Source organism: Rhodamnia argentea, chromosome 9 (assembly GCF_020921035.1).
Source record: "Rhodamnia argentea isolate NSW1041297 chromosome 9, ASM2092103v1, whole genome shotgun sequence".
Classification (NCBI taxonomy): domain Eukaryota; kingdom Viridiplantae; phylum Streptophyta; class Magnoliopsida; order Myrtales; family Myrtaceae; genus Rhodamnia; species Rhodamnia argentea.
The window spans coordinates 1,450,183-1,472,632 of record NC_063158.1 but is presented as its reverse complement, the minus strand read 5'-3'; the positions used below and the strand labels follow the sequence as shown (position 1 = coordinate 1,472,632).

General features: G+C 40.6%; 2 protein-coding genes across 4 annotated transcripts; one reads left to right on the top strand and one right to left on the bottom strand.

Annotated features, from left to right (window-relative positions):
* The first annotated feature begins 5,903 nt into the window (after nucleotides 1-5,903).
* On the top strand, nucleotides 5,904-14,821 carry LOC115740898 (long chain acyl-CoA synthetase 4). The gene is given in 20 exon segments (XM_030674543.2): nucleotides 5,904-6,346; nucleotides 6,853-6,916; nucleotides 6,995-7,084; nucleotides 7,161-7,217; nucleotides 8,325-8,373; nucleotides 8,626-8,702; nucleotides 9,016-9,055; nucleotides 9,136-9,230; nucleotides 10,406-10,573; nucleotides 10,717-10,827; nucleotides 11,086-11,140; nucleotides 11,143-11,172; nucleotides 11,388-11,454; nucleotides 11,972-12,047; nucleotides 12,149-12,266; nucleotides 12,482-12,727; nucleotides 12,817-12,956; nucleotides 13,803-13,985; nucleotides 14,071-14,190; nucleotides 14,508-14,821. Coding segments are annotated over 20 exon segments (1,986 nt in total). The 5' UTR covers nucleotides 5,904-6,194; the 3' UTR covers nucleotides 14,556-14,821.
* Nucleotides 14,822-15,697: 876 nt separating this feature from the next.
* Nucleotides 15,698-20,931, bottom strand: LOC115740900 (endoglucanase 19). 3 transcript variants are annotated; one of them, XM_030674544.2, is made up of 9 exons: nucleotides 20,596-20,931; nucleotides 20,287-20,499; nucleotides 19,797-19,997; nucleotides 18,771-18,860; nucleotides 18,438-18,602; nucleotides 17,671-17,955; nucleotides 17,101-17,449; nucleotides 16,936-16,986; nucleotides 15,698-16,504 (listed from the first exon to the last, which is right to left on the bottom strand). In XM_030674544.2, the coding sequence occupies exons 1-9, from the start codon at nucleotides 20,809-20,811 to the stop codon at nucleotides 16,209-16,211; spliced, it is 1,866 nt and encodes a 621-aa protein (XP_030530404.2). In that variant the 5' UTR covers nucleotides 20,812-20,931; the 3' UTR covers nucleotides 15,698-16,208. The 3 variants fall into 3 exon arrangements, with proteins under 3 accessions (XP_030530404.2, XP_030530405.2, XP_030530406.2); XM_030674545.2 differs by having other exon boundaries at nucleotides 15,698-16,489; XM_030674546.2 differs by having other exon boundaries at nucleotides 16,340-16,494.
* Between the last annotated feature and the right edge of the window lie 1,519 nt (nucleotides 20,932-22,450).

Sequence of the window (22,450 nt, the reverse complement as noted above, 5' to 3'; positions counted from 1 at the left end):
TGTTTTTTTCTTATTTTTTAAGTTTTTCCTTTCCTCAAGACTTGGGGCCGGTGAGGGTCGTCGGTCAACCCTCGCCAGCGCACGATAGACATGGCCATATGGAACCGTGGGCCCGGAGCCGGCCGGTTGACCGGGCCCACGGTTCCAACCCGGAACCGAAACCGGCCCTCAAGGGCCGGTTCCGATTTCTAAATTTTCGGAACCGGCCCGGAACCGCCTGTTTCGGGCCTGTTCCAACCCGGTTTAAAAAAAAAAAAAAAAAAAGAGGAGACTTGGGAGAAAAGAGTCATTGGGCCTAGGAACCGGCGGTTCCACCTTTTTGGAGAACCGGAACCGCCGGTTCTCGAACCAAAACCGCGAGTTCCGTGGAACCGGCCACATCTATTGCACGAGGTCGTCGCGGCCCTTGGCGGCCCCAAGTGTGGGGGTCACGGCCCTTGCCCAAACCAGGCAAGGGCCGCGACGCCTCCCCTAGTGTTGGCGAAGGCGTCCCGGCCCTTGCCTGTGCCGGCCCTAAGTGTTGGGAGGAAAAACCTAAAAAAAAAAAATGAAAAATCATAAAATTCAAAATATGTCTAAAATTATTTTTAAAAAGTTCACATAAGTGGGGGTGACGTCACATCAACGTCCGCCAGCCAAATGGACTGAATTTGCACAAATGTAAAAGGTTCAGAAATGAATTGACAAAAAAAAAAGGTTTAGAATTGAATAAATACAATTACAATAGGTTTAGGATTTTTCTAGTATTTTTCCCTCACATCTTTTTAGTTTGAAGCCACCTTTTGTTTCCGTTTACGTGTACTCAACAGGAACGTGTAAGGCTCGTCCACCCTCATCTTCCATTGGAGCTCCCATGTGTTGCGTATGAATAACGGCTAATCACAAGAATACCGAGCAACAGACCCATCTAGTTCGAGTCTTCTTACGTTGGGGTTGGGCAAACGGAATGGGATGGATTATCCTTTGTTTGTGCTTTATTCATGTGTCGATCCGTTCCCCGATATAGATGCATGTATGGCCGGATTGAATGTCCTCGTGCTAAAATGAATTTCGTTAACAAGTGCTCTCAAAACGCTTGTTAAGTAACCAGATAAGAAAAAATTCCAATGTTTATTGCACTAATTAACTCCTGTAATGTCTACAATCAACGCGTTGGATATCGAACATTTATTCATTGAACATGCAGGTGTCTGGAAATAGTCGTTAACGATATCCATGACGAGGCACGCTAACCCTAAAACAAGCAAATCTATAGTTTCTTCTTCTTCTTCTTCTTCCTTTCAGGGCTGTATTTTAATGTATTGCTAGTCGGAGGAAACTTCGTACGATCGTTCCCCTCATGAGTAAATCGCAAGCCAAACATCAACCATGTGGAAACTAAATAAAAACACAAGCGACATCCACATTGAGAATCTATCAACAGAAGACTGGTTAGAGGTACGGGAACATAGAAAAAGACTACTTTGTTAGAAATCTGACCAATCTTCCAACAAATTGTTAATGTGGCAAGCCATGAGGCCACTTTTTTTATTTTTAATATTGCCATTTGCCAAGTCAACAAGTATATGTTAAGGGTATTCAATGACCGCAATTAAGAAGAAATCGTAACCTAATTGCGAAATCCATTAAAGTTCAGCGGTCCACATGAATTTCCCCTGCAAAACTTGTCGATTTCTACTGCATCTTTAGAGAAAAAACAAATCTAGATCATCCCTTGCTAAATGGTGCACCGTTCAAGTCTTCTTCCTCGAGCTTGTGGGCTTGTCTCGCCGGAACGACTTTCCTAGATTGACTCGAAACGTACGTGAGTCCACCCGTGAATCCAACATGATCATCCGCTTAGATAGGCCTGGTTTAGAGGATGAAGGTTTAATTATTTTTTTCCCTTGTCTCGTTTATTCTCTAAGCTTATTTTCAGCCTGTCACTCTTAAATAGAAGTCCTAACATGTTCTGAAAGACTCCAATGCTCAAAACGTCGTGGAAATAGTTGAGAATACTAGCGATATGGAAAAATGAAATATTCTGTATAATATGAATTGATGATTACATAAGCCTATTTATAGATCTTACATGAGACTATATGAAGTAATAAAGAAAGCACGATCAATCGGAATCGATCAAGGAAAATATACAGAATTACAAAATATTCTCATCACATGCGATTTTCAAGCCTTTCCTCTCTTTATCTTCGCTTCTAGAACCGAATTCTCCATCATCGGTCCCCATACGTCAAGGACCGGTTGGCTCGCCTGCCTTCTACGGCTTCAAGTCGCCAAGAGGACCCGGTGTCGAGAAGCCGTGTCAAAGTCAAAATTTCCATTAGTAGACTCAAGAAAAACTAACTTCCTTTGTTCCGGTAAAAGGACGGATCGTTATGAGTAAGTTCAACCGGTCCAACCCAATCGTCTCTCCCACGCGAGACCCGCCACAGCTGCGCACGGTCAAACCGGGAAACAATTAATGAATTTCGGCGAATTAGAGTGGCGCCACCAGCCTACTTTGTTGGGGATGGACCAGACATGGTAGTTAGGGTCCGCTTTTGATGATTTACCTAAGTGGATCGCGAAATAAATGTTAATAACATAGTAGGACAATGATGCTTTAAGATGGCAGTTGCAATTACATGAAATGACCACACATCGTACGTTTTGTTTCGCAAAAAAAAAAAAAAAATTGAAGAACTTCATAAACATCTTTCTAAAAATGCCGTTCACATTGCTTATGGTAATAAATGAACAGAAAAATATTTTGATAGTTCCACAAAAACATCTTTCTAAAAATGCTGTTCATTGACTAATCGTTTTAAGTAATGTATGAAACTTTTTTAAAGAAAATTTTCCATGAAACAAAGGGAGCTCAAGTACTTGCAAAAGTGTACGTGGATTGCAAATGAGGAAAGCAATGAAAATAATTAACTAAGTAACGAGAACGACAACATTTGAAGATTCGATTTGTTTTACAAAAGTGAGTTTAGATTTTCTATAAATTCGAAAGATTCAACAATAGAAATTACGAATTTCTTAGAGACCCTTTTTGTTCATAATTTGGGGATAGACAACAACAAAAAAATTGTAACAAACTTACATGGGGTTTCAATGAAATTTTTTGGAAAAAAGAGTTTGGCGTTGAAACCTCGCCTAAAATTTACCTTATATTTAGTAGAGATTGAGCAAGCTAACCGAGAGAATATAGCGTTGTAATATTCTTTAACAATGCGAAGCCTTCATAGATTTATGCAAAAAAAAAAAACAAATCCCTTTGGCTGCGTTTGGTCGTCTAAATTTTAAGTCAAAATAAGATTGGATAGGATAAGAAATCCAATTATTTTGTTTAATCATATCTATTGTTTGGTGAACTGTGGATTTGAAGTTGGATAAGCAGAGGCAAGGCGAACGACCGAGATGGACTCTGTTTTGCAGAATTTTTCAAAGCAAATGACACATTCGAGAGACGCATACAGAATAGATGATATTCAAGGGACGAGGTTCTTGCGATTTCAGGCCACGCCTCCTCGCTTCAGATTAGCCCTTCGCCGTGTCGAGAACTCTCTACACTGTCTCCATCTTCAACCATCTCTCACTGATAGCCTAGCCTCCATTTGTGGCCCCAATTTGTGACATAGGGCTGAATTTTGTGCAAAAAATAAAATATCACCAAAAATGAAGCTTCAAAAACAAATTTAAGAAACAAAAGAAAAAAATGCAAGAATTTTTTTAAAAAACATGACGTTTAAGAGAAAGAGGAGGGCAAGCCTTGGTGTGGTGGTTAAAGAATACTTTACTATAGCGTGAGGTTGTGAGTTCAAATCACTAAACGATCTTTGTTGGGAGCCAAGAAAGGCTACATACATCAGTCCCTTCCCAAAACCCCTCTTGTGTGGAGAGCCTTGTGCATGGGCACACCTTTTATTTTATTTTATTTTTCCTTTTAATGGTCGAGAGAGATCGAGAGATTCATAAGGGCGATGAGGTATGGCCGAGTCGTTGAGATTACTAAATATCTTTTTTATCGGGAGAAGAATATTAGAAATGTCAAAAGTTGTGTACAGGGCTCACTTTTAGTGTCAAAATTTTTTGCCGAATCACATAAGTGCCAAATCGGAGAAAAAACGATCACTTAAGTGCCTCCGTGAGATATTCCGGTCAAAATTAATATGTGACATTTATTATTAAATTTATTATATGAAGTGGCATTTTTCGAAAAAAAAAAAAATTAAGCCCGCGTGGACTTCTAAACTTCTAAAAAAATCTAAAATTATATTTAATAATAAGAAAAAAAAATGATTTTTTAAACATAAATTTTATTTAAAATAAATTGAAAAATAAGCTTAACTTTTTAACCAAAAAAAAGCTAAAAAAAGGGTGGAGGACCAAGCGGCAAGGCTTGATAGCCCCTAGCCGGGGCTCAACTATCCCCCATCCTCGCCGGCCATTGCCGGTGATGATGGGGTGGCGATGGTGGCAAGGGCTGCCCTCACCCCTCACTACCTATTGATATTGTTGTTGCTATGATTATTATTATTAATGTTGTTGTTGTTGTTGTTGTTGTTGTTGTTGTTATTATTATTATTATTATTATTATTTCTATTTTTAAAATATAAAAAAAATGTCTCGTTAGATTTCCGGCCAAGTAGATTGGAGTTGACACTTTCAGTAATTGTTTTTTCAAAAATATTGATACTTAAGTGATCCGTCAGAAACTTTTGGCATTAAAATAAATGTCGTATACGACTTTTGACCCTTTTATTATGCTTCTCCCCTTTTTATCATTAAAATTGCTCATGTTCAAGGCCACACTTGACAACGTTGCCACCGAAGAGGCGACTGGGCATGGAGGAAAGGTGATGGTCATGGGAAAAATCTAGTTCTCCTCGTGTGTTGCAGGAAGTGGTAGTTGGTGCAAAAGGGCTTGAACAAGATTCGGCTCGTTACATACTTTTAACATAGCGATTTGGAATCAAGTGAGAGTCGTTGTTGCCTAAGCCAAAAAATTGAAAAAATTTGGATGGCGAGTGAAGAAATAGGGGCATTTGCTGGGAGGTGTGATGCCTCTTGAAGGGGTCTCCATGAGCACGATCAGCCCTCGATTCGCTACCGGCGAGAGCCTTTGTGGTGAGCAGGCAAGGGCAAGGGCCCGTCGGCAATGGTAGCGCACTGCTCACCACCATCAAAGTGACAATAGGTTGGCCTTCATGGCCAAATGCCCTTGCGTAGCAGCGATGTGTGGAGATCTCCCCAGATATCGATATTAATTAGAGATAGGAGTGATTGATTTTTGGTTGTGTCGATCTTGATCTATGATCGAGGACCAACCCTATGACTCATGGTTCTAATTTTTCGAAACCGGAAAGTGACCAGTTTTACTTTTGTGTGTAAGAAAACCAATTTCTTGTAAGAAAATATGAGAGCTGTACCATTTCATCGTGAAAACATATGTTTGTCAAATAGTTATCCAATAATGTTTATTTGTACCCTTAAAAGGATTCAAAATAGATCCACCCGACAATCGAATTGATTGAACTGGCTCTCAAGTAGAATAAGTGATTCCAACCTTTTGCAATCAAAAACCGAACTAGTCCTAAGCCATTGAATCGGGAACCAAACCGATTCTCCCTAAAATGGGACTTGAGCCGATTAATCCAATTCGGTCCGGTCCGATTCTTGGGTTAAATCGGACCGGGTGCTTGAAGGGGATTTGGAAAGATTAATTTCGAGCCAAATAAAAGGTGCGAACAATAAATAAACCCACCAATTCGTCAAGCATTGGCTCATCGGTTGACCAATCCTAAACCTAATTACACTTTCGTCTGAATCAAACCATTAGGTTCCGCGTTCCCCCCGGTCTATCTCTCGCCACCGTCGTCATCCATCAGTTTTACCAACTTGCGCCACCTAATGGTTGACTATTTTTCTACTTCAAAAATAGGAAAATTCTCCTCTCTGTCTCTCTGTCTCTCTCTCTCTCTCTGGACTTTATTGATCCTCCAGCCTCAGCCTTCACCTCCACATTCTTCATATCCCCCCGAGATCGATCGATCGATCGTCGATCGGTGAGTCAAGAGCCACAGAGCGTGAGCCGGTGGGACTCCGGTCGATCGAGTTCGAATTCGCATACGCATCGACAGTGAAGGTGGAGCGAGCGCTAGAGAGAGAGAGAGAGAGAGAGATTGCGTGTGCGCGTGGAGGGAGTGACCATGGCGCAGATGAAGTACTTGATTGAGGTGGAGAAGGGCAAGCAGGCCAAGGGCGGCAGGCCGTCGCTCGGTCCCGTGTACCGGAGCGTCTTCGCCAAGGGAGGCTTTCCTCCGCCGGTGCCGGGATTGGAGAGCTGCTGGGACGTTTTCCGGTGAGTCGTCGTGGTTCTGTTCCGCATGGCGAGGGATTTGAGATAGGATAAGAGGCACGGTGATAAGTTCTTTGTGGGTTTGAGTGTCTTGTTGCTTGGTGCGTAGTGGAAGTGAATTTCTGGCGAAGTTTAGTTGTCAATTCTGGTTCCAGATTGGATCGGTTTATTTTCGTTTCTCCTGAAAGTTTGTTCTTTTAAAATATATATATTTATATGAAGTGCAGTGCTTCAGATTCAATATTCTCTTTCTGCTATTCATAGTATCTCTGTGGAATGCAAAGACCTGCCTGCATGCGTGATTCTGATCGGTTACTCTAATGAAGCAGTTCATGTCATTGGAGAGACCTATTAGTCTTTTATTCTTGGGCCTGCTGCTTCAGTAGACCGTGTATTTTGGTTTATTGTTGACTGCCTTTATTTATTTATTTTTTTTTGGCTGAAAGTATTGTGCATAAGTACTTGTTTTGGATGTGATGTTTGTGATAGTGAATATCATCCTTTTACAGGATGACTGTCAATAAATATCCTAATAACCGTATGCTCGGTCAACGTGAGATTGTGAATGGAAAGGTACAATCGTGATTGATTGGTCATTTTTGCACATTACTTGCTATTTCTTGCCTTGATATCTGGACTGTTTGAAAGCAGGCTGGAGGATACGTGTGGCAAACATACAAAGAAGTGTACGATATAGTGATCAGAGTCGGAAATGCTATCCGGAGTTGTGGTATTGAACCGGTAAAACATATTACCAATAAAAGCTCCCGTGTTGAATAATATTTCATACTTTAATTGTCTCGTTTCTGTGACACAGGGAAGCAAATGTGGAATTTACGGTGCCAACTGCCCAGAGTGGATTGTGAGCATGGAGGTATGTTGCTTCTTCAGTGGATCCCTTCAAACATATTAGTAGACTTATTGCTTGTTGGCAAACATAACCTGTCTTGATAGCACGAAGTAAGAATTGGTACTGGAGGATAGTCGTGCCGAATCTCATGCTATCTGATTCACTTTCTGGGTTTTTAATGCTTAAATTCTTTACTGTCGTGCCATTTGGGATATCCAACAGTCTATTAGCGAAGGGAGGGACATGTCATTTTTTTTCTTTTTTCCAATTGATGCATGTCATCTTTGTCGGCTGTAAGAAACGTACCTCCGATTCCAGTGTTGCTTGTGGATGTGCATCCTTTGCACTGCCTTGAAGTTTGTCAAATTTTTCCTTACCATAGACTTGTGCGATAAAAAATACTTGCTGAGTGGCACAACGAACAACAATCAAAATTGAAGCAAGATCCAATGTCTCCTGTAGGGTCTGATAATTACAGACTAAAAGACCAGTATAGCTAGGTATGAGTAATAATGAAAGTCTGCAAAAGGTACTTAATATGAACTTTGAATCAGCACATCTTACTCAATACAAGTACTTCTGATCACCTGATAAATTAACATCTTCAATCATTCACTTGAAGAATGGCATCCTTTGATGCCAGAATCAGTTCGCACACACGCAAAAGATTTGCTTGAAGAAGTGTAAGATATCGAAGAAACTTGTTTGGTGTGTTAACTAAGCCAAGAAACCAATGAGATTTTAAGTTCCTTTGTCCTGATTTTCACTTAAGATGTGAAGTTTTCAAGACATAACGATGAGAGATAAGTAGATCTTCTGGTTATATGATGTGCATATGGAATCAAACGTATGCAGGGGAAACAGAAATAAGTTGCATATCATTAGAATCAGGAAATTTCCTGCTTAAAGGTTCAACTGCTTCTATTGTACTTTAGGATAACAGGTAACTGCCTCGCTGTCCTAGAGTTGATATCCATTCCCACAGAAATTTTAAATGCTTGGTGTCCCGTTGAGTGTTTCTATTTCATCCCTGTTGTGTGGTTGAAGCTCCTTGTCATTTTAGATGTGTCTTCTTATTTGAAGTTGTACTCTGCTGCTCGCCAAGATTAATTGATTCCGAAACTACTGCAGGCTTGCAATGCTCATGGGCTCTATTGCGTTCCTTTATATGACACATTAGGTACGTTTTTTCCTTCTGATATAAATTGTCATAACGTGTAGATGACAGGTTTGGAATGGTTTTCAAGCATCATTGATCGCAAATGGACCAGTATCCACTGAAGAGTGCATTCAATCTTGCAAATATTTCCGTCACTAACTTTATAATCAATGCAAATTGAATAATTTGTGCCAGTTTATGCTTTTGTTTTTAAGCTTGATAGTACCAATAGGTTTTGCTCAATAAACAATGTGTTTTCTCAAAAATTTGCAGGTGCTGGTGCTGTTGAATTCATTATACGTCATGCTGAAGTTTCAATTGCTTTCATAGAGGAGAAAAAGATTTCTGAGGTTCAAATTTCATTCTAATTCAGTTTTTTTTTATTCTTAGCTATTTCATGGAGCATTCCACAACTATATACACAGTTACTTCCTGATAATTAAGAAATTGATAACAATGTGTTTTCTGAACTTATTATGCTAGCAAGAATGTAGGTAATCAATTATGGTGAATTTGCTCTAAAAATATTTTTCTTGTTCACTTGCCACATATTTAGGTGCCAGTACTGTCTACTGTTAATATGATAGTGGCCTGAGAATTCAGGTTTTGATACAGGCGTCTTTTCTTTTTCTATTATTATTAAACCTTTCGTTGTACATACAGGTACTGAAAACATTTCCAAGGACAACGGAGTTCTTGAAAAGTGAGTTATTGAGATGATTGACTTTCTTGATACCTGAACTTGTGGAATGCTGGGTTTTTATCAAGTCTTCCTTGTTGTAGCACTCGTGAGCTTTGGAAAGGTTACTGCTGAACAAAGGGAAGAAGTTGAGAAGTTTGGTTTGGCTATATATGCATGGGACGAATTTTTGAAACTGGTCAGTTTCTCTATCCATGTTCCGTCAATGAAAATTTGCTCTGCTGCTTATGTTATCAACTTCAAGGGCTGTCCATATCCTGTTCAAGCGAAACCTTTACTTCATCATAAGAGAAATTACAGTTGCAGTCAGCATTTTTCATCTTTATCCTTGCAAGGCTATATATAAGGGCTCCCAATCTTCATGTCCATTATCAATGCAGCCTTTCCTAATGCTTTCGTATCTGACATTTTTTCCTCTTTGGACATGACACAACTTTAGTGCTTGCAAAACCAATTGTAGCTTTAGGAAATGTTTAGCTGCATTCCTCCATACGTCAATGGATAAGTTTGATTCATTTCAGTGCTTACTATTAATCGATAAGTATTTGATCCAATCTTATAATGCTCTAGAAGTTTAAGTAACCCCTATGCTTCTCCAAGTTGTCTATTTAGGTGTTGTACCCTTACCTTAGATATGACAAGGGTGTGGATTCGTCCCAGTGGCAAATAAAATTTATTGTGAAGCTCCTCCAACAGAAAACCATCGTATAAGTGATCGATTAAAAGTTGTATTCCCATACTTCTAGTGTTCTTAGAGTTAACAAATAATCTTGCTTGTATTGCATTGTATGAGTGTATATACTTGGTAATATTCTGACATTTCCAAGTTCCAGTTTTTGCTATATATATGTTTTATGCCAAACATCTCACAACTGAATACAGAGATGAGTCAGCCAGATACATATCCATAGTCTGTACTAAGTCGAGCCTGAGAAGTATTGTGCACTGAAAGCTGTTAAATTGTGGTAGTTCTGGTGGGACAAGAACAATGATCAGTGCTGCAACTTTAGATCTGGGTGGTGTGGACCATTTTGCATCTTTTGCACATTGTGTTGTTAAGTTGATGGTCAATCTAGGAATCTGCTTTGCATGGTTTATCTTTGGCTGCTTTTAATTTTGATGGCTAATGTTGCTTACATTCCTCACCGACTCTAAATGTAACTCTGATGGATCTGGATTCAGTGTTTCTAGGCTAGCTGACAACAAAAAAAAAAAAAGGATAGCTTGTTGATTGAGTGAATGCTGCATCTCTCACATGCATGTCTTTCAACTAATAAAGTAAAAAAAAAAAAAAATCTTTGCGATTGCTAAATTATAGTAGCTCCAACATCTGCTGCCTACCTTCACTTGCAGGGAGATAATCAGCAATTTGAACTTCCTGCCAAAGAGAAAACAGATATATGTACGATCATGTATACTAGTGGAACAACCGGTGATCCAAAAGGTGTATTGATTTCTAATGAGAGCATCGTCACTCTTATAGCTGGAGTGAAGCGTCTGCTAGAGAGTGTCAACGAAGAGGTAAGATTTTTCCAGTTTGGAGTACTGATCTCCTGAAGAGAGCAAACACTTTGGTACCAGTTGCAGCTTATATGCTTTATGCCCTATGTTCAAACATTAAAGGATTCATTTTGGTTTAACACTATATCTTCTGACTCTGACAGCTCCACCAGAAGGATGTGTATATGTCATATCTTCCACTGGCCCATATCTTCGATAGGGTAATTGAGGAGTGTTTTATACATCATGGCGCCTCAATTGGATTTTGGCGTGGGGTAAGGATACTGGCTATGATACATTATCTTTTTAGGAAAATCATATACCAAATTTTACTAAGGATTATTTGCTATATAGCATGATGATTGGTGAAAGTTGTAGTGTTTGTCTTGGGATTTTTTCGTCTATACATGGGACACAACAATAATTTCTTTCTTGTTATCGTGATTGAGGATATTTTTGCAGTTACAATTTCTTTTTCTTCTTTACCGATGAACGATTTGTTGTCATATTTATACATGTCTTATGTGTTCCAGGATGTTAAGTTATTGATTGAGGATCTTGGGGAATTAAAACCAACTATTTTCTGCGCCGTCCCCGTGTGTTGGATAGAGTATACTCAGGTAAAATTTTCTTTGGACCTGATTATCTTAGTCTAATAACTTTACTAATGTCATTTCCATGGCATTTGATATTTCAATTTGGACTACAGCTGCCTTCATGGATGTTAAGGCGTAACATGGATCCTGCATGTGCAAAATCACTTTATGCAAATGCTACTTGGAAACACAACAGAAGTATGTCCGATTTGTTAACTAATGATTGCTTGTGCATGCAGGGTTAACTCAGAAGATCTCTGCTGGAGGTTTGTTAAGGCATACATTGTTCAACTTTGCATATTCGTAGTAAGTTCTTTGCTAAATTTCATATTTTACTTCTCGGAGTGGATAAAGTTCCTTGGGCATGATAAAGATAGATTTATCATATAGTTATCCAATGTGCTTTTATTTGCTTCCTTGCAGAATGTTCGAATGATTGGGTCCTTTTCTTCCCATATAAATTTGGCTCATAGATTGTTTCCACTCTTTACCTAGACATGATTCCTTGGACGTGTGAGTGTCCAGAATGCTTGCGGGCATCAAATGGCTTAAAGATGACAATGTCTCCCACTTAAGACTTGTAGGGTGACATGCCTAGCAAACTAGCCAATTGAATCTCAGATTTCAATTTTTAAGATCTCTTCCTATAATGTAGGGCTGATTAGGTTGAGAACCCGTCCAATTATGTCTAGGATCATAACAGTCTCTGCATAATTTGTTAATGTTTTTGCATCTCTTCTATGCTTGGTTTTTTTGTCCTGAATGGACTGCTGCTTTGTTCTTTCATATCTGACTATAATTTCTGCTTATAAATTTGCTGTAGCAAGTTAAATAACTTGAAGAAGGGGAACAAATATGAGGAGGCAGCTCCTTTATTTGACAAATTTGTTTTCAATAAGGTGATCAAAATGGACTTGTGGTGCATTTCTATTTGTCCTTTGCAGCCTTATATCCAACTAAATCCTGATGTTTTCAATTTCTCTGACTTACCTTGTATCAGGTAAAGCAAGGGCTGGGTGGAAATGTACGACTGATTCTATCAGGGGCAGCCCCTCTATCTAACCATGTAGAAGCTTTCCTTAGGGTGGTTACATGTGCACACGTTCTACAAGGATATGGTATGAATGAATTGCCTGAATTGCCCCCTCCGTATATTTTACATGTTCTCTGTCTTTTTCTTGTTGATTCTAAACTTCAAGAATCAATCATTGTTAAAATTGCAATGTAGCAAGAGATGATGAGTAACAGGAATTAAGCTCTCAAAAAGATGGATGATGACCAGCATACCATGTTATCCTGTGATTATATGAAGTATTTCTCTTAATGCTTGTAGGTCTGACCGAAACCTGTGCTGGCACATTTGTTTCACTACCAAATGTACACTCAATGCTTGGCACAGTGGGCCCTCCAGTGCCTAATGTTGATGTTTGCTTGGAATCTGTTCCTGAAATGGGGTATGATGCCCTCTCAAGCACCCCACGAGGAGAAGTATGTGTGAAGGGGAAGACCTTATTCAGTGGCTATTATAAACGGGAAGATCTGACTAGAGAGGTCATGATTGATGGATGGTTTCATACAGGTACCTGTAGCCCTCTTCTTAGATTCAGTGAAAGTTAACCTGTGCCGTTCAGAGTTTCTAAGTCAAAATGTATGGATGTTTTGCATCAGGGGATGTTGGTGAGTGGCAACCAGACGGAAGCTTGAAAATAATTGACCGCAAGAAAAATATTTTCAAGCTTTCACAAGGAGAATATGTAGCTGTTGAAAACCTGGAAAACATTTATGGCCTCGTTAGCGCTATTGATTCGGTATGCTTCCTTGGTCTGCTATTCACTTCCTTTTGGCATTTGATTTGTGTTTGCGTATTTATGCAACTTTCCTATTTCATTAGTTATGATGAGTGTGGTACATATTTTCTGCTATATCTTTCATGGACGTCCTCCTGTTTCCTTTTACCTTCTGAAGTGGTGTCTTATTGTACTGTTGACTGGAAAATCAGTCTCTATCAATTTAAATTGTGTGTGACTTAGATCATAGCAATATCCTAGTGATTACAGGCTCCCGCATTCTTTGAGAAATCTATTGATTAGAGAGACGGATCTTCTCTCTCATGGGCATCGAAAGCATGTCAACATAGAGTTCCGTGAAGACGTTACCCATACTATATGTCCTACACGGTTTTGGTTCTAGTAGGATGATTAAGATGTCGGTTATGTTTTCCACTGCCAATACTATCTGCTTTCAGCATTGCACTTATACCTTGGACTGATCCTTTATGATCTTAGATATATATTATTTTCCATGACTTATGACAAGAATTTCTACAAGCTGCTAATTACCATGTTATATAGTGAAGTCTACTGAAGTCGCGGTGCATTCTGATCGGAACATGTTTGATTATCTTCCCTTATCACATGAAATCCAGAAGTGCACAATCTAATCCAAGTTGTTTCCCTCGCCATTCTATAGAGACTTAAAATGTTTAATCAAAGGCACAGTTAAGATCTTGCTACTATTTTCTGACCTATTCCTTTTTTGTGTTTGGCCAAATACTTGTCATCCCTTAAAGATAGCTCATTGTGTCTTCCTCCTCCTCTGGAATTATGAGCATTTGCTCATTTTACACTGACTGTGGTCATCCTGTCGTTCCCCAGATATGGATTTACGGTAACAGCTTCGAGTCCTTCCTTGTTGCCGTGGCAAACCCCAACAAAGAAGCTCTTGAAAAGTGGGCTCAGGAGAATGGAGTTAATGGGGATTTCAACTCTCTCTGTGAAAATCCCAAAGCCAAGGAGTTTATCATGGGAGAGCTCACAAAGACTGGGAAAGAAAAGAAGGTTTCGAGTTATATTGCTTATGTAGAAACCCCTTTTTTAACCTTTACGGGCATCTTTCTAATACCTGAAGGTTCCCTCTTTGCAGCTGAAGGGGTTTGAGTTTATTAAGGCATTACACCTTGATCCTGTACCATTCGATATGGACCGCGACCTTCTCACTCCTACATATAAGAAGAAGAGGCCTCAATTGCTCAAATACTATCAGGTAGCTCTTAAAAGCTAGGACAAAGGTTTTATTATTCTATTATTTTAATACATTTCTCAATCAGTCACGAATGACATGAAGTTAGTAGAATCAGGTCATCATGTGCTAGATGCTGGTTCTCTTAGATTTGTCTGAGATGTGTTTCTCTTTAAGATTGAATGCTTGATTGGGACAGTCGTGTATATTGGAGTAAACCGTCTGTATGAGTTCTCGCATGTGCAGTTACCAGTCACCTGTTTGAGAAAGATTATGCTTTATATTATGAATTCTTCTGAGAATCTTTTTTCCAAAGAATACTAAATAAAACTTCCTTGCAGGGTGTCATTGATAACATGTACAAGAGTGCAAACAAGCCCAGTTCCTGAAGCGTGTCCTCATCTGCATTTGTGGCTGTTTAGCATGTGCAAGAGTGCAGATAAGCCGAGTGACTGAAGTGTCGGTTGTTTGCCTCCATGGCTGTTTCCAGCATTCATTTCTGAGACTGTACATATGTTTATTTGAACAGCTGATGTGTTTCCAGATAGATCGTTTGCTCAGCTGCTTTCTATAGAGTAGTGCATTAATCAAACATTTTATTTTTATTATTTACATCATACCATTTCAATGAAGTAATGCTTTGGAACTCATGCAACTCCACAGGCCATTGTACTGTTGTATTTACTATTTCGTACCATTAATTGTGTCTACATACCTGTCTTGAAGCCTCTAATTAGCCAGATGCTCTAGGTGTTATAATGTTCTAATATTGGAAATCTAGAACCTACTGGCCATGGCGACCATCAATCTATGAATTTGCTAATAGGCCACTGTCACACCCGCGCTTGGAATGAGGAAATAAGTAGCGAAAATTGATGGAACTGCCGAAACTGAGCCGGCTTGAAAGTAACCGAAGCTAAGGTGAGAACAAGTAAGAAAAGATGGGGTAAGTGTGACTGTGAGAACATGTCTGAAAATTAACCAAGCGTTTCCTGTTCTGTTCCTTTTTTTTTTTTTTCGTGACTTCTTGTTGGTTGGAATTAGGTATTCATGTTTTTGTAAAAAGTCGATCGCGTTAACTCTAAATTCGCTCAATCACTGACTTTGGATCACAAGAAGAAATCCTACAAGGTTCGTTGGTTAGAATTCAGTTGGTCCGCTAACTTTTAAGGACAAGCAGCAATTATACTGGGGAATTCTTCAGAAGAATAACCGATCCAGTTATTGCTGTCCTTTCATTTGCATCTCTACACAAGATTGAGGGATGATGATCTTTGTGAACTGTGATATCCAGAGCATATCCATGCTCAAGTGTAGTTTCTACACCGCTGCAAGTGGATTTGTACTAAAGTATACTTGTTACAATTAATGCTTTCAAACTTCGGGAAATGAAAGTCAACTGCTCAGAACAGATCCTGGCCTCGAGTTTTGACAGAGTACAAGTGCTTGATCCATTAAAAAGCATGGATAACAGACTCATGACTGGAATATCTGTCAAATTGTTGCAGAGCAACAAGAAACAAGGTCGTCACGTGAACAGAGGTTAACCCAATTTCTTGCAGAAGAAACAAGTAATGTTGCAGAGATTACAACATCATTGACAACGCAACACAACACAAAGCAAAGCAGACAACCAAATCTTCTGCCTAATGCTAGAAAAGGGAGAAAAAACCCCCTCTTTTGTAACCTGTTGTTGTGAAGCCATTCTTTTGACCTCTCAAGCATTTTTCCATTCTTTCATCACCTTTCTAATGTTTCTTTGTTGCAGCAGGAGAAGTGGCAGGAGAAAGAGGATGAGCTCTCCTATTTTTTGCAATCTGTCTCTTCACTCCTTTCTTGCCTTCCATCTTCAACCGACACCTCCATAATCACATTCCACTCAAGAAATTTAAAAAAAAATTTTTTTGAAGGAACAAAAAAGCACTGATTCTTCCTTCGAATGCCTATCCTATAGCTGCACAATCATTACACTACAACCGCACAAACTTCTTCTTTTATCCTCCGGCTTCAGATTGCCATCTGTCGCATAGGTGATTCAATACCTATTCCAAGGTGTAGTTTGAGATTGAAACTTCTGCCTGAGAAGAAGCGTGGATATAGACAAACTCGAGGCTTTTTCCGGCTGGCAGTGAGTGGAGCCACTTAGGCAAAGTGTACAAATCACCAGATTTTGTGAGACCCCACAGGGGACCATAGAGCTTGGATATGGAAAGCCAAAGGTTTTTCAGAGTTTTATCAGACTTGTTCTTCACCAAGGTTGAGTATCTGTAGTAAGTTATTCCATTGCTGTTCCAAGACGAGGTCAACTTCTGCTCGACAGCAACTGGACTAGAGATAGCTGCGAAAGGAAATAACATTCACAACCGTGGAAAGAAAAATGCAAGACCATTGTATTGATATTGATCAAAACCATATGCCAGTGAAAAAGAAATCACACTTACTGCTTTGTGTTAGAACATTACATGATGAATGAATTTGATTTAGAAGTCGTAGTAATCAGCAATGAATCTCTTTAAATTAGAGTACGGATGTTTCATCCAGTCATCACCATTTCTGCACACTAATTTAAATCTTTTGCTTATTTCTTTTTTTGAGGATCGACAATCAAATGATATTCTTGTGCCAGTTTTTTCCCCTCTTCTTCTCCCCGTTGAATTAAACTTTTCCTTGCCATAGTGGTTCGGTTCCTATTGGTATCAATCATGCAGACATTACCACCAGGAAAAAAAAATGCAAATGTGTTCTCGGAATTATGGATAATTCAATTACCTGGGGCTGGATTTGGTCGCAAAACAATCGGTTTTAGGGCAGGAAGCTCGACTGCAAAGAAGATGCTTATTAGTACTTGATGAACAACCAGAAAGTTAGTCCAAGATGCTTCTTCTAATCAAAACAAAATTTTGGATATCACATTCATTGTCATGATCCATTCACCTGGAAGAAGCTGGTTATATCCGCCTTGGCCTCCACTTAGCCTCGCAAGCACGCCGAGAAGAGGCGCATTGTTGTATGTGGCAGGCTCAGTTTGCTCATAGTTGTTCCTCTGGTCTGCAAAATTGTCATAGGCATCAGGTCCACCGACTGTTGCACCAGTCAAGAGATTCGGATCGCTGGCCTTTCTGCTGAACCAGGTTGCATAACCTCCTCGGCAGCTCACGAACGTGGGGTTGACCTTGAAAGAGACAATCGAAGAAGCCCGGTGGTGGACTTGCCTTGGGTAATTGGTTCCATACCCCACCATGTAACTTGTCGCTCTCGGGTTGTCCCCAAGAATATAGTCCACCTGCAAGTGTAATGATTTAGGCTCCAGCAATTGATGAAATTTTGCACTTTTATCTTGTTGTTGTCTGAGTTTCTTATTGTATTTTCTCATAAATTCACTAAAACTATGAATATAGGAACAACACGTGTTAGCGAGATCAATAAAACAGCATTTGCATTGTACTTCATCACATAAAAAAGGTTTAAATCGAACCAGGAAAAGATGCGAGAGAGTCAATGTACCTGTGATTTTGCAAACGAGAGGAGAGCAGAGGGAGCGACGGCACCCGAGAAGCAGTGCAAGTTCCTTCTAGAAGATGCGAGATAATCGGAATAGACGGTCATCAGGAACGAGGCACTGGTGACAAACTGCAAGTTGTTCCATCGCTGGCAGAACATGAGACCGCCCGGCGTCCTCTGGACATTCTTAGTCCCTTTGCCGAGGCACGAGCACATAAAGTACTCCGCCTTCTGCTGATACCTCTCGAACTCCGGCGCATAGTGACCTGCTCTCCCTTGCATCAGGATCTGCAGTGGAAGCAACACACAAGAACCCAGTTAAGCTTCCTCATCCAACAGGGTGATGCTGTTGCCTAGTATAGAGGAACCATCAAACTGCGTGATTACAAAATTGCCTATTCATCAATCGAAGATCGGCCCTACTGACTCATGGAGCTTGTCCTTCGTCGAGCTAAGACTTTCATTTGCGTCCTCCAATAAGCATATGCTAATTGAACGACAAGGAACTAATCCCTCATGTCCATAACTCACATAATACCGGGACACATCCCATTACTAAGCAATTGAGCTCCAGAGAGCTGAGTGGCGACGAGCTACATGGCCATTGTGCGACACGATGCCTATAATTTCCAATGATCAACAAAACGAGACGAGGCGATCCCGGCATGTAACATTCAATCACAGTCTGTAGCCGAATGAATGAAATGGGTGATCAAGTGAGTGACCACAGATTTGGTTGATGTGAGTTGTGATCGAAGGAAAGAAGTGACCTTGGACACAAGCGTCTGAACACCGGCATACTTGTCATCCCAGCTGAATTCGGTCATGGCCCATCCAGTCCCACCAAGGGAGTCGCCATTCTTGCCCAGATATTCCAAGTAATATTGATTGTGCGTTGCTTGGTACAACCACGCAGCTGCCCACAATAGCTCATCCTGCAACCACCCCACACCGAAAAAAAAAAACAGAAGAAGAAGAAGAAAGAACCCATCTTTATTAGGACACGAACATCCGAACCCTGGACTTCGATTTGTTTCGTTTTTCTGAGTTATCAACAGGTATGCTCAAATTAATCACCATCGTTATGAAAAACGAACACTCACATTGTAACCACTGACTGATCGATAGTACTTCTGGGCCACGGTGATGCTGCTGTCGTATTTCCCTCTGTATTTGTCCGCAAACTCAAATAGCTGGGAAAGGAGACACAAAAAAGACAACGCAAGCAAAGTCTCTCTGTCATTTTCCTTTTTCACACTCCCCCCCCCCCCAAAAAAAAAAAAACACTTTTTTTTTTTGTCTAATTGTTTTAGCATAATAGGAACTTTTAAGATAAATTGTTCTGTGCTTTTTTGTGTTGTGTAATTCGAAAAATAAATTGGGCTCCTTTTATTTTCTGCAATATAATCGAAGATAAGTCGAAGGTTGGCCGACGCCGACAGTGCCGACGAGTCGTACACGTGGACGGTCCGGATTCGGCCCGCACCGTTAGATTCGTATGGCCCAAGGACACTGCGCGTGATAGGGGCAAAAGTACGTGTCTTCCAAGATCTAAAACGTACGCTGAGCCTCATCCTCCCCACCATTTATCATCATTCCTTATTATTATTCTTTAGGAAGCCCAAAATCTAAATTCCGATTATAAATTTGGCACTCATGTTGAGATCTAAAACTTCGACCCAACAAAAAAAAAGAAAGGTGAGATTTAAAAGAAATGAGTATCGATAATTGCCAATTTAAGTTTTAAACTGATGGTAGGTCTCTTTATGTTTTGGATGGGACGAGGAAACATCATGCTACAAAAGGGGAAAAGGGTATGAATCGTTAGGGCCTTGAACTATTCCGTAATTAAACAACAGTGTCTTTTTAGGGATGTATATTCATCTTACATTAGTTGAAATAGAAATCCCATAAAGAGATTTAAATTGTCTTTTTTATTAAGAATTTTTTTTTTTTTTGGTGGGGGGTTGCCAAGGACAATGTAAATGTAGAGGAGTTAGCTAGCTGGTCGATCTCTATGAATGCAAGCGCACAGGTGTCATGCTCGCTCCGACCAGCGCAACTGCCTAAATTGAATCGACCATGTTTCGTAAATCGAACTTGTGTCGGTACGGAAGCGAGCGCGAAACCTGTTGGGCATGGCGGAGGAGCTCGGCGGAGTAGGCAGGGTCGTAGCGGCTGAAGACGAGGGAGGCGGCGGCCATGGCGGCGGCGGTCTCCCCGGCGAGGTCCGACCCGGGTTTGCTCGGGTCGATCCGGTACGCCCTCCTGTCGGTGGTCATGTCCTCGGGCCTCTGCCAGCAGTAGTGGTCGCTGTTCCCATCCCCTACCTGAAAAACGATAATTCCACGCAATCACAATCACATTCCCCCCGCCACATGGAAAGAGAAACCGTTATCGGCATCTCATTCATAAACTAATGTTCGAAATCAAATCGCTTTCCGTTTTAGCTAAAACAGAGCACAAAGGTAAATCCATTGGAAGCGACGAACAGTAAAGAAAGAAACTATTAAACCAGAAGGGCCCTACTTGTTGTTCATACATGGATTTCCTGAATCATTTGTGTGTAGCGATTCATTTCAGAAAAAGGAAGAAAAGTTTCTGGACGAGTCTTCTAACCTCTCCATAGAGGACGTAGGGATGAGGATGGGCCTTGATGAAGTAGTCGGTGCCCCATTTGACAGCCTCCATGGCGTGGCCGAGCTCGCCGCTCTTGGCCATCTGATTCCCGTACTCCAGTATACTCCACGACATCATCGTCACCGTGAACGCCATGGGCAGCCCGAACTTCACATTGTCCCCTGCATCGTAGTACCCTCCCACCAGATCCACCTGCAGTTCCCCCACAGAGAATAAAAATCCATTCTTTTACTCTTGTCATTTGGTGGAAACGGCAGCCCAAAAGGGGAAGAAGACAATGCGACTTACTCCACTGGCTTTGCCATCGTTGAGGCCAGAGTTGGCCCTCCACGAGACCCTCTGGTTCTTGGGGAGATGGCCGGATCTCTGTGCTTCGAAGAAGAGGATGCTCTTGCTCAGAGCTTGCCCATAGTCATGACCACCGAGAACCATGGTGGGTGTGCACAGAACCAGCACCAGGAGCAGAGGAGCCATCGGAATGACGAGCCTTGCAAGCCTCTTCATAATGTGGCAGAAACTTCCCCCAGAAATGACAAGTATTGTGAAACAGAGAGCTGTTTTCGGAGAGTCTTTGAGTTTGTAACGGGGAATCAGAAATGTGGCGAAACAATGCTAATGGGAACGTTCAGAACAATGCTACTTTTTGCTACTCACAGAGTAAGAAAAAGAAAAGGAGAGAGAGAGAGGGGGGGGAGGGGGAGAGGGACTGAAGAGGATGAAGTGACTCTTTATACTGATGAGATTAGGAAGGTCCTTAATGCCCAGAAATTGCTGAATGGGGCCAATAAATGCAATTTCTCTCTCTCCCCTTAGAGAACCTAACTGGTTCGCACTAGTCCGGTGTCAATATTTAGGATATGCAAGACAGATTTTAAGTTTCAAAAATTGACGAACTAGTTCTCACGATTAGTTTTCAACACATAGAACATGTTTACGTGCGATCATGCTATCTTTTAAGTCGTCCGATGTTGAGTATGTAATTTGAAATCACTGGTCCGAGCTTTCTATTTTTGATAATATACATGACTTTTACTTTTTTAATACTTCATATCTTTCGTGTGTCTAGATATGGATTGTGGTCAATAGATTACAACGGCAAATGATGGTCATTAGAGATAATGATTCACTAGAATGTGAAATCCGGATAGATTCTAGAAGTCGTGACAAAGTTGGTTTCAGAGCATATATGGTAGGTTTCAAGTTTCAAAAATTGAAAAACTGATTCCGACATATAGGTTTTAGGTTCAATCGACCCTCGAACCTCTCTACCCCTATCCCTCCCGCCCTTTTAATTTGTTTCTCTCAACAAACTATTCCTCCTTTGGCTGACTGCAATGGAAACGGTTGGAAAAACAGGACAGAATCATGTGGGTGTCCCAGGCTCTTTACAGGTAAGGATGGGAGCGGATTTTTAATGATTTTTTGTTGAGGAGAAACGTAAGGATGAAAGCAATGACATTTACGTACGAAGCCAGAGCTGCAGTGAAGCGTACGTTTCGGGCTAAAAACAACAAAATTACGCAGAAGTATTGGTGGCCTGCGGCTGTAAAACGTGGGAACAATTAACTGTCATGACACGTTTTGATCACGAGATGTGGACAGGAGCACGGACAGCGACACTTTCACAAGTGCAACGGAGGCTCTGAGCTCTTCTGGAGCCTGAGAATTACCGAAGGAAGAAAGAGAGAAAGTTACATTTTTTGTCAGAGCAAGGAGTTTGTTATTATTTACCACGGTTGCAGCAGTAAATGTTCAGAGAAGAGAAGCGGCTTTTTTGGCTGCTTCGACAATGTCGATGTTGACTCGCCCATCTCTTTTTCGGGAAGCTCGCTTTGGTTTCGGGATCTGAGAAAATTGGCCACCTTTTGAGATTTCGTACGCAGGAGAGCGAGAGCCAAAGTTCTTGCTTTTACCCTAATTTTGCTGTAGAGTTGAACGGTTTTGATTGGCCTGAGGTAGTATTGGAGTTGTTCCATATTCATTGTGAAAGACATTCGTGAGCGGTTAAATATAATGAAAAATCTCTATCTTTATATTAGTTTTTGGATCCAAAATTACCCAATATTAATATTAGAGCTCAAATTATCAACAAGTCTGAACCCAATTTTCATATGAAAATTTTAGAGCACGAGGCCCTGTCCAT

Coding starts and splice junctions, on each gene's coding strand:
- LOC115740900 (XM_030674544.2), bottom strand. CDS start 20,811: ATGAAGAGGCTTGCAAGGCTCGTCATTCCGATGGCTCCTCTGCTCCTG. Junction 19,998..20,286: donor CCTACGTCCTCTATGGAGAG/GTTAGAAGACTC, acceptor ATCGTTTTTCAG/GTAGGGGATGGGAACAGCGA. Junction 17,450..17,670: donor TCTCGTTTGCAAAATCACAG/GTACATTGACTC, acceptor TTACACTTGCAG/GTGGACTATATTCTTGGGGA.